Consider the following 11,221-nt stretch of genomic DNA (forward strand, 5'->3'; position numbering starts at 1 on the left):
TCTCATATGTATGCTATAATACGCGTTGTTTCTGTTACGGGACAGCTATCAACAACAAGTTCTTTAATTTCCAAAATGACCCTCTTATTTATTACTAATCATTGTGCAAGCCCTACGGTAAGGGCCCAAATTAATGAGCCCATATCTATACTACATACATATTGTATCATAATAGTTTAAAACCATTTAACCAAAAACATTCGTATTTACATTTTTTTCTTTTTTCTTAATGAAATAACTTTATGAGTAGGAAGAATTAAATGGAATATATTTTTTTATTAGCTGCCCTAAAAGAATTTCACAAAACATATATGTATATATTTAGTTTTTGTTATGTTTTGGAAAAAAGACGCTGTATAGCTAGAGAGAGTAAGGAATGAATTGTATAATGTAAGAATAATTTGATTAAGAAGGATGAATTCCAGAGAAGGAGAGTCTGCCAAAGCCAAGATGGCCGATCTGGTACAGCTCCAACCACACTCTCTCCGCTTCCACTCTCGCACTTATTCTCGTCTCTTCTAACGACGCCGTTTTGTCTTCCTCCTTTGTCAAACTCCCATCTCTCTCCACCACAAACCGGTGGTCGTCCAACTCTCCATCTCCATCTCCATCTCCGCCACCGCAGCACCCACCACCCACCATCTCCGCCGACCTCTCATGAAAACGGTTGACTTTCTTCCTCCGCTTCTTACTCCGGCCACTACGGCCTATACATTTCCGCCCGATCATCCATGGGACCTTGACGAAGGCGAGAGTGAGGAGGTTCACGACGGCGCAGGGACAGCAGCAGAGCGCCACGCAGTCAGCGATGGCCGCCGCCGCCCAAGACCGGCACCTTTTCCCGGAGCATCTCGGCGCTTCAACGGCTCCTTGAATCCAGTGGGATCCACTCTGGTCTAACTTACGTGAAACTCGATGCGGCTTTTCCCTTTCCTCCTCCATTTTTTTTTAAAAAATTAATAAACCTGCCTGCCAATATTATAAAACAAACCACAAAAAAAAAAGCTTACAAACTCAACATATAATAATAGACTATGATACTCTCATTTTTTGCGACCATAATAAGCATTTCCTTCTTCAGATATACATATTTTTGTCCATATATGAATACGAGTGTATACTACACTATGTTGATACTGTAAAAGAAAGAAAAATAATAATAATACTCACTAGAAAGACTAAAAGAGAGAGAGAGAGAGAGAGGGATATTGGAAACAGCAACGAAGATTTTTCCCATGCACTTTTAACTTATTGACCAGACAGTTTCAGGTGCATTCAAATCTCACTCACGCTCCCTCTTTGGCGCGTTTTCTCCACTGCTTCCACTTTATTATGCTGACAATATTTTTCTTGCGTCAACGAGAATTCTAGAAATTAGCCGCAAACCCTTGTGCCGAGTTGAGGTAAAAGAATTACATTTCAAGTTTCAACGTTACAAATTCTGTTTACTTTTGATATAAACTGAGACTGGTTTGGTCAAGACAAGTAGTTGACTGGTCTCTGTTAGGTTGTAATAAAAAAAATGAAAGAAACTGAGAACGCTAGCGAGCGCGTTGGAGATATGATGAATCTGAAGTTTTTTTTGTTGGCTAGGGAAAAAAAAAAAAAAAAAAGGTGTCTTATCGTGGAGATGAGTAATACTATATAAGTTTATTATATTTTTGGCTCTTTATGGTAAGAATCTTATGGTACGGTAGCTTTTTAAAATATACACACTTATACACTAACTACTCCCCCTATTGATTTTAAACATTTTCTCCATATACTTGTAAACTATACACACATATAAGTAACACAGTATTCGGAGTAAAAATAAGACGATCTTATTTTTAAACAGAATAATTAGAGCTATCCGTTTGATTTTGATTATAATAGTGTGGGAGATCATATCTCACATGGGTTGCCGGTTCCTAGCATGGCCCAATTACGTGGCCCATTCAAAGCTACAAGTATTACACAATATCATAACAAGACAATATATATATATACATATATATTAATTATTATTAATGTGATAAGAATATATTAATTATTATTAATGTGATACGAAACAAAATGTCTATAATAATAAAATCTAGTAGGATTTTTAAAGGATTAGATTCGTTTTATGATTTAGTATGCGATAGTAGCATTTATCATACTAGCAGTATTAAAAAAAAAAAAAAAATCTCTCGAAAAATAAATAAATAAAAAGGTTTTTATCTTTCGATATGCATGTTACTAAAAAGGAAAGTTAAAAGGTGAAAAAGTACGATTGTCCCTTTTTCACTTGTAAGAAGGTTAAAAAAAAAAAAAAATTGTACATAATAATTAAGTCGAGTAAAAAAAAAAAAAAAAATTAAGTTTCTTCGGCGTTGTAGAATAAATAATTAGCCTGACATGTACGAACCCGTATAGAATACAGTTTGTCTATTTACATGTTCTTTCCATCGAGTTTTTGTTTTTGTCCAAAGAGATTATTTACTTGATGCAAAAAATTCAACAATATTAACCACTAGCTACATCTATATATAGTGCAATATCCTTTATTTAGTGTAGTGTAATGTAGTTAGTTAGAGAAAATAACACACATTTTGATTTTATGTTGAGACAGTACGTACTCTTATATTAATGATGCTATTTCATACCAGGAAAACTGTATTTAGCTAACCAAAATGCTGTGTTTAACTAGGTACATAATAAGCCAATCAATTGTAAACGCAACATTCAATTTGGATATGAATCCGAACATTATTATTGCATATATAAAGTATTACCTACTTCTTTCAAATTGAAACGCCTATAATAAATGGATGATGTAACCTAACAATTTATGACATATATATCTAATAGTTAAGCTTTGTTAACAATTTCTTGCGTTTTTTTGCCAAGTCACAACATTTTCTAGTTACCCATTTACCTATAAAATGTCTTAAAAGGAGACTAAAACATGAAAAAAAAAAACAAATTATCGAGACAACAGCAATGGAGACATCAAAGGGAGGATTATCAAATGGTTACATACCTTAATTAATGTCAGATCGAGTAATTAATTAACCCAACTCAAAAGCAAGGGATCCTGTTTGAAAACCTCCACTGTATGGAAGACATCAACAAAAACAAAAGCAAAAATCTCAGATCTGTTTTCGGGTCTTTAGTAAAAGTTTCTGTTCTAATGGGTTTGGGAAGAGAAAGAGTAGAAGAAGAAGAAGAAGAAGAAGGATAAAGATGTGATCTGATCTATAAATACGCATTATATTATATCTTCGGTTAACAAGAGCTTCTCTTTTTCTATGTTTATCTTTTGAAAATCATCTCTCTCTCTCTCCTGGTCTCATGAGAGTATACAGACTCATATGTGCAAGACTCTTACACTAATATTTTAATCCATTTTTTAGCAGCTACAAAAAGCTCTCTTAAAGCATCATTATTCTACACATATAATATAGTACTTTTACTTATTACCTAAATTATAAAGTGAAAAGGGTATTTGCATTTTCACTATACTAAATAAATGTTTTATTAATTATGTGAAATGTATGGTTACAAATCCCCTGTTTAATTCGAATAAAATGCCTCAAGTGGGTCGACGGTTAGATACTTAATTAAGGTTTGAGTAGTATAATAGTATAATTAATCAGCCAATATATTATTATAGTTTTGGAAACGGGTTTACAGGAAATATCGGAACTTTGTGTTTGATGAGTCCCGAAGACATAGAGAATCAATTTATGGGAACTCGTCCCCTTATTGTATGTGCATTCCTATGCAATTCGTATTTTATTCTCTATTAGTATATATATATATATTTTTTTTTATACTCATTACTCATTTAGTATAAGATAAACAACATACTTATTCATAGCACTCCGAATTAAATACTCCTATATATATATATATATATATATATATATATATCCGGGCATGTTTGAAATGATTAGTATATGTTTTCCTTTATTACGTTAGTGTTTCGACGATGAATTAATTACCCTCTTTTCTTTGGATATACAGTACTAGTCTCATAGGACAATTAATTAACTGAACTTTGTGAGCCAGTAATTGGATGTATTTATAAGCAGGTACAATATATCAACGAAATTAGTACTATAGTAGCTAGTAGTTTGGAGTTCCAAAAAAAGTTAGATTTAATTTGAGTACTTGCGCAGAGCTTTACGTACGTAAACAAAATGAAAGCTTATGATATTTTAAAAAAAAAACAAAAAACTTATGATATTAAAATAATGTCGCAGTAGTTTTTCAAAATATAACGAGCAGCAGCGTCGTTGAGACGCCTTTTACTCTCACATGTGAATAGAGCACTCTTTGCTTGAGCCATGCACGTGCGTCGGGATTCAAAGACGGCCACGTCAGCAACCGAGAGGCTCTTTCCTTTAATATTCATTCGTTTTTAGGTAAAGAAAGTTTTCACCGTCCAAAAACTGTCAGTATAGTGAGTAGTGACAGTAAATTAATGACACGCACACTCATACCCAACGTACCGCAACAGTCTTCGTTTGCCTTTACAACAAAAGTCGCGATCTGCGTTTGCGTCACTGACCTGACCGCAGCGTAACACATATCTTCTTCTTCATCATGTATGCATAATGCGTCGATCGATCGATTTCATACGTTCTCATTTTGTGGTTTGACTGGAAATTAAGAAAAATAAAAGTCAAAACGCCGTGAGCTGGCCGTGTTGTGGGCACATTTTGGAATATCCATTTCCTAGAAAATTACTAATCACAGTCCACGCACGATATACATATAAATTAATGCAATTAGCCGATAATTTGTCAAATTAGTGGCTTGATATTTCTGAGATTAGTATGAGTAATCAGAGTAAAGCTTCATATATAATATGTATTTACGCGTTCCCCTATTACGAATATTATCTAAAAATGTTGAACTCACAGTCACACAAGATGTTGGCTAATCAGTAAGCATATATAGAAGATGTTGACAAACTAATTAAAACGATTATAAAGCATAGAAGAAACGCCAATTAATAATAGGTTGGTTTAGTCGAATTAATACTTCTTCAATTCATGCTAATTTAGACCTCAATGTATATATTTACCTTCCTTATTCCTATATATTATTGGTTCGATAGTATTATATATTATTTTTATTTATTTTATTTTATTTCTGAAACAATTCGATTATTATTTTTAGTCTTTACAATCCATCACGTACCTATAACGAGTAGTAAACAGAAACTGATAACTGGAGAAGGCCGGCCCCGAGTTTGGGCTTAAATGCTTGATGGAGGCTACAAAATAATCAAATCGAATGTAGTATTTGGGATTTGGCAGTAGCAATAATCAAACTCAAACATTAATTTTTTAAAAACGACTATAGTTTAAGCTGCATGCCAACTCATTGCTCCACATGTAACTGAGATATATATGTAACATGCAGAACAATCTTTTATGGAATATTTATTGATCACTAAAAAAAAACAATCGTTGAATTAGTCTTTAAAGAAAGAATATAACAGATTACAATTCCAACAGCTAATTAACAATGCACTTGTATAATTTATAAAACTAAAGCAGAACATGCCAAAATGGACTTCAATGTTGCTATCCGTTGAGGAAATGCCATATTAGCATGTGATGCAATTATATACTGTATAATCATATGCTTGTTTTTATGCCCAATTATATCAAATAAGAATGTTTGGCCTTAGGTCATCGTCATGTAGATTTTTTAGTGCCGACGACGATCCTTATAAAAGAATATAATCATTTGTAAATTTGCTAGAGACGTTCAAAGTGTTTGATTCAATGACGCTTTCTTAAATCTTCTAGAATAACAGCAACTACTAAAACTACTGGACTCCTAGCATGAGTGAATTATAAAGACATAGAATAATAATGACTATTGGTAGTATCTATTAATTCGACTAACCATTTACTGTAGCTTAAACGTGTTACTACTTAATTAGTACTGCTACAAGTAAAAGTAATTAGAGCAAAACCATTTCAAAATATTTGTAAAGTCACAGAATATGAAAAAGAAAATAGAGAATAGATTGATAATTATAATAAAACAGAGAATGAATCACGAGTTCATACGAAATATATTAAATAAAGAATTTACAGAATCGCAAAATGATTATGTCAAATCTGATTGATTACACGTCTAAAATAAAATATTAGGTTGGTTGAAGAAAAATGGATCAAAGTTTAAGTTAGCTAGGTTGGCGAAAATTAATCGTCAGCATCGACGTACGTACGTGTCTATATATATCATTTCCAAAATGTTGCCATAAAAACAAAGACCACCACCTATACGTAGTATATATATATATATATTTATAGTACCACAGAGATACCTACATAAAAAGTTAAAAAGACACGATTCGTTTGTAGGTAAGTAAGGACGATATATATAATATCATATGGAGAGCAAGGCAAGATTAGTGGAGAGATCACAAGAGAACAAAATGCATGAGTTTTCATCAACGGTGTCGTACAGCCCAAGCTTCAGCTGCTATGCTTCCGGTGAATTCGCCGCAGCCGCCGTTAGAGTTTCACGTGAGAGCCAGATGAACTACAATCGCGCAGATCATCATCGATCCGTTAGAGTTGACTCCGTCGATGACGCTGACTTCGAGTTTGAGACCTCGCCGTTACACGAAGAAACCTTTGTCCACTTCCCGCCGTTCAAGAAGGACGCCGTTTTAGTCGTTAACAAGAAGAAAGGCGACGACGACCTCGAAGCCGCCGCTCATGAGAACATGTCCGAGAGTTTCTACGGAAACTGTCTATGGAGTCCGCTCAGATCCCCGGCTGCTTCGAAACGCTCGGGATTGTCAACGAGCACATCGAAACGCCACCGTTTGAAGAAATTCCTAACGAGAAGCCATAGCGACGGTGGCGTTTTGGTGCCAAGCGCATCAAAAGGGTGCTATCTGAAGGAGTTCATGAGGAGGAGCCACAGCGACGGGGGCGACGCAAGTAAGACGAGCCCGCCGTGGGTGAAAGGGAAGGACAAAACGGCGTCGTTCAAGGTCGGGGAAGGAGAAAAGAGAAGAAAATCTTACTTGCCTTACAAGCAAGATTTGATCGGAGTGTTCGCCGGAATTCGAGGATTTCGTCGTTAATTAAATTGGGAAAATGAATGATTTTACAACAACTTGACTAAATTATGTACTTTTATTATATCAAAATAATTAGGTGCATATATTGTTTTTAAACATTATTGTATTTCATTTATACTTGTTACTACTGTACATGTAACTTTTGTTCAGTGATATTATGATATATTGATATCGTAAGTCCAATTAAGTTCGTTGACTGAGTGACTCAATCAAACGAAACGGGTGTTAAGATATTTATTTCCTTTTTTTTGGCGCTGATAAAAGGAGAAGACACGTGTCAAGTGTGGAGAAAAAGGAAGCTAGATACTTCCATGAGAAAGCGGGACCCACGAGAAGACACGTGTACCACTAGTTCCTTACCCTCTCACTTGCTTGCTCTGCTCTGCCGCCTCGTTTTCTCTGCTCTCTCTCACACACACAGCTTCGATTTCGAAGTTGCCTTTTTTTTTTCTCCTCACACACATTCTCCTCGATTGGGATCTCCGGCTATGGCGTTTCTTCAACAGATCTCCGGTTTCGGAGCTCTCGAACGGTCTTCTCCCCCGTCGATTCTGACCGGATCGCCGTTCCGGGGCGGAAGAGGAGGAATCGCCTACTTTGGTTCTAGGGAAAAAGTCGGATTCAACAGACGAAGACTCCTACTTAGAGTTGTAGCGGTGTCGTCTTCCTCGTCTCCGTTCAAGATGAATTTGAATGAGTATATGGTCACCCTCGAGAAGCCCCTCGGGATTCGATTCGCGCTTTCTGCGGATGGCACCATCTTCGTCCACGCCATCAAAAAAGGGGTAATTCTTTGCAAGTCTCGCTCTTTTCTGGAGCTTCTAGCTCTCCCTTCTTATTCTCTGTACAAGAAATTGTTTTTTCTTCTTTTTTTGTAGAGCAATGCGGAGAAGGCAAGAATCATCATGGTTGGAGATTCACTAAAGAAGGCCAGTGATTCTTCTGGTGGTCCTCTTGTCGAAATCAAGGATTTTGGTGATACCAAGTAAGACATTTACCTATTGACTACTGACTAGTTAACATGGGTTTGCTTAGTCCTTAACCGAGTTTGGTCTGAGTTACTTGATTGATACTTTCTAGGATCTTTGCTCCACTTTAATTGTGTGTTGCTAATACTCTGTTACATGGCTATTGGCTACATACTTACCATGTATTGGATGGTAGGTTTACCAATGATTTGCTTACTTATGACTTTCTGATCTGCAAAAACTCATTCTTCTACGTTTGGATTTTTCAATATATTCGTTTTGTGCAGTGCTGTGAGCTGAATGCCGACTCCATTGTTATGTTTTTGAATTTTTCTTTTTTATTTCTTCCAGTTTTTTATTTATTCAGGAAGATGCTGGTAGAGAGAACTGGATTGTTTAGCCTTGTTCTTGAAAGACCATTCTCTCCATTTCCAATCCAGTATCTGCTTCATTTGAGCGACCTTGATATGCTCTATAATAGAGGACGTGTGTCCTTTGCTACTTGGAACAAAAACCTTTTATCGTCGAATCTGAGAGCATCTGAAGGCAATGGAAATTCTGGCTATGCTGCATTTTCCTCGAAGTTTTTTACTTCTCGGGGATGGAAACTTTTGACCAGACACAGCAATTCCTTTCAGTCAGGGACACAGAAGAACATCCTTTCTCCACCTATCAGTCCACTGATCTGTGTCTTTTCAGAAGAAGTTTCTGGAGATGGGGAATGGGGTTATGGTAACTTTCCTTTAGAGGAATACATCAAAGCGCTTGACCGATCAAAAGGAGAGCTGTCGTATAACCATGCTCTTGGAATGCGCTACAGCAAGGTCTGAATTTTCTTGTTTCTCTTTTCCCCATTAGTCTTGTTTCATATTCTCTTCAATCTCTCAACACCATTATTCTCTTTGCCTTTTTCAGATAACAGAGCAAATATATGTCGGCTCATGTATACAATCAGAAGAGGATGTGGAAAATTTGTCGGAATCAGTGAGTCTTTTACATGACCTATTATCGAGATATATATTATCTATGGTTTTAACTGGTCAAGCTTTTCTACTATAGGGAATTACTGCCATATTGAATTTCCAAGGTGGAACTGAAGCTCAAAACTGGGGAATCGATTCACAAAAAATCAATGATGCATGCCAAAAATCTCAAGTCTTAATGATCAACTATCCTATAAAGTATGCAAAGTCATATCATGTGCTTTCATGCTTTCTTTTCCTAGCGTTCTAATAAGGTGTGAACAAGAGTAATAAAGTTTTTATACTTTCGTGCCAGGGATGCAGATTCCTTTGATCTAAGGAAAAAGCTCCCACTTTGTGTGGGGCTCCTACTACGGTTACTTAAAAAGAACCATCGTGTCTTTGTAACATGTACCACTGGTTTTGACCGATCATCGGCTTGCGTGATTGCTTATCTGCACTGGATGACTGATACCTCTCTTCATGCTGCTTATAGTTTCGTTACTGGCTTGCACGCTTGCAAACCTGACAGGTTTTTCCATCTCATCTCTGTCCTGACCATTAACCTGCAGACCATGGATGACTTCCTCTGTTTTGATGGAAATATCAGTTGACTTATATGTACTTTTTCACAGACCTGCAATTGCTTGGGCTACATGGGATCTTATTGCAATGGTGGACGATGGCAAGCATGATGGGAGTCCAACACATTCTGTAACCTTTGTGTGGAATGGACACGAGGTGACTATTGCTTCACATGCTTTTACTATTTTGATGCACTTCTTTAGGAACTCGTAATCTGTAGGGTTGAGCAACCAACGGGACTGGCCTCTGTGTTTTAAGTTACACCTTGGGTTGCTCTATTACAGGGGGAGGATGTATTGTTGGTTGGGGATTTCACTGGAAATTGGAAAGAACCGATAAAAGCAACGCACAAGGGCGGCCCACGTTTTGAAACTGAAGTTAGACTTTCACAAGGAAAGTAAGTCATTCTTCGTTCACCTTTCTCGTTGCTACTTGTGCTCAAGGTTTAACTGTGACTTTTGAGGGATTGTAAAGGCGTTTTAGTTTGGAAACTTATGAAAATGCATTTGTGTTGTATAACTTGGTGATGGTTGACATTTGACAATGTGACAGATACTACTACAAGTACATAATCAATGGTGACTGGAGGCATTCAACAACTTCACCAACGGAAAGGGATGAACGAGGAAACACGAACAATATAATTATAGTTGGTGATATTGCTAACGTTAGGCCTACAATTCAAGAACCAAGAAAGGTTACTCCTACAATGCAGTAGTCTCTTCTTCATACAATAGGATAAACTTGGATAAGTCTTCCAATTTATATTTGCCTGATGGCTGGAAGACGTATATCTGAAGTTACTTTGACAATGTGTTGCAGGATGCAAATATCATAAAGGTGATCGAGAGAGTTTTAACAGAGAGCGAAAGATTTAGGCTGGCAAAAGCAGCTCGGTGTATTGCATTCTCAGTTTGTCCAATAAGACTATGCCCAAAGTAGAAGTTTTTTAATCGGCAAAAGTTAAAATATTACATCACTCCTCTGTCTCTATCCTATTCCTCAAGGTTCTACTAATATCGTTTGTGAAAAAACATAGCCTATGTTCATTTTTTACTCCGAATGAATCAAATAAAAGCCACACTCTGTGACAAGAGAGTGTTGACATAATGTTGTGTGTTGTATTTGCAAGAAAAAATGTCGACATAGTTTCGCCATTCCCCACTTTACATATAAGTCCCAAAAACCAAACCTAATGCATTGCTCATCCCTGTCTTTCTTCTTCAGTTTCCATCTCTCCTAACATGTTGAAGAAGATAGAAACTCTTTTCCCTACTTTTGCTTATATGATTTATATGTTCATGGCCCATATATCATGGGAGATATGAGGGAAAGCTTCTTCTATATGGCTTTCTTCACTTTTTTTTTTTTTTTTTCTTATTTATGCTAAGAACTTTCACCGAGTCTATTGCTTCACAGGATAGAAAAAACAGTCCATGATTGATCCAAATCCTTGCACATTTTCCTTACCTGGATCGTGTTCATCTTCTAGATGTTGCAAAATATAACAATCTCTGGTCGCCACAGGGGTTAGAGAAGTATGGCCCTTTCATATGCACCACAAACAGTGTCCTAACATCTAAAGTGGGTGGTGGTTATTTAAGATGGAAGCCTAAGAGGGT

At 36.4% G+C, this 11,221-nt stretch overlaps 3 protein-coding genes across 5 annotated transcripts; 2 read left to right on the forward strand and 1 right to left on the reverse strand.

Annotated features, from left to right (window-relative positions):
- Positions 1 to 381: 381 nt before the first annotated feature.
- Positions 382 to 3,286, reverse strand: LOC17893910. Of its 2 annotated transcripts, none has more exons than XM_006298876.2 (2): positions 3,005 to 3,286; positions 382 to 969 (listed from the first exon to the last, which is right to left on the reverse strand). In XM_006298876.2, exon 2 carries the CDS (start codon positions 940 to 942, stop codon positions 406 to 408), a length of 537 nt encoding a protein of 178 aa, XP_006298938.1. In that variant the 5' UTR covers positions 943 to 969; positions 3,005 to 3,286; the 3' UTR covers positions 382 to 405. The 2 variants fall into 2 exon arrangements, with proteins under 2 accessions (XP_006298938.1, XP_023642141.1); XM_023786373.1 differs by having other exon boundaries at positions 382 to 1,335; positions 3,005 to 3,285.
- Positions 3,287 to 6,347: 3,061 nt separating this feature from the next.
- Positions 6,348 to 7,206, forward strand: LOC17893595. The gene has a single exon (XM_006299142.2). It carries the CDS (start codon positions 6,383 to 6,385, stop codon positions 7,085 to 7,087), a length of 705 nt encoding a protein of 234 aa, XP_006299204.2. The 5' UTR covers positions 6,348 to 6,382; the 3' UTR covers positions 7,088 to 7,206.
- Positions 7,207 to 7,498: 292 nt separating this feature from the next.
- On the forward strand, positions 7,499 to 10,709 carry LOC17891516 (phosphoglucan phosphatase LSF1, chloroplastic). 2 transcript variants are annotated; one of them, XM_006297234.2, is made up of 10 exons: positions 7,499 to 7,869; positions 7,963 to 8,069; positions 8,420 to 8,876; positions 8,968 to 9,036; positions 9,112 to 9,233; positions 9,331 to 9,546; positions 9,650 to 9,755; positions 9,884 to 9,996; positions 10,152 to 10,296; positions 10,422 to 10,709. In XM_006297234.2, the coding sequence occupies exons 1-10, from the start codon at positions 7,573 to 7,575 to the stop codon at positions 10,539 to 10,541; spliced, it is 1,752 nt and encodes a 583-aa protein (XP_006297296.1). In that variant the 5' UTR covers positions 7,499 to 7,572; the 3' UTR covers positions 10,542 to 10,709. The 2 variants fall into 2 exon arrangements, with proteins under 2 accessions (XP_006297296.1, XP_023642218.1); XM_023786450.1 differs by having other exon boundaries at positions 7,778 to 8,069; positions 8,404 to 8,876.
- The last annotated feature ends 512 nt before the right edge of the window (positions 10,710 to 11,221 follow it).

This window comes from Capsella rubella, unplaced genomic scaffold (genome assembly GCF_000375325.1).
Source record: "Capsella rubella cultivar Monte Gargano unplaced genomic scaffold, Caprub1_0 scaffold_3, whole genome shotgun sequence".
NCBI lineage: Eukaryota > Viridiplantae > Streptophyta > Magnoliopsida > Brassicales > Brassicaceae > Capsella > Capsella rubella.

Excerpts from the sequence above, each read along its gene's own strand:
- LOC17893910 (XM_006298876.2), bottom strand. The coding sequence starts at position 942 with ATGGAGGAGGAAAGGGAAAAGCCGCATCGAGTTTCACGTAAGTTAGAC.
- LOC17893595 (XM_006299142.2), top strand. The coding sequence starts at position 6,383 with ATGGAGAGCAAGGCAAGATTAGTGGAGAGATCACAAGAGAACAAAATG.
- LOC17891516 (XM_006297234.2), top strand. The coding sequence starts at position 7,573 with ATGGCGTTTCTTCAACAGATCTCCGGTTTCGGAGCTCTCGAACGGTCT. Across the intron at positions 8,070-8,419 it reads AAGGATTTTGGTGATACCAA|GAAGATGCTGGTAGAGAGAA; the intron begins GTAAGACATTTA and ends TTATTTATTCAG. Across the intron at positions 9,234-9,330 it reads ATGATCAACTATCCTATAAA|GGATGCAGATTCCTTTGATC; the intron begins GTATGCAAAGTC and ends CTTTCGTGCCAG.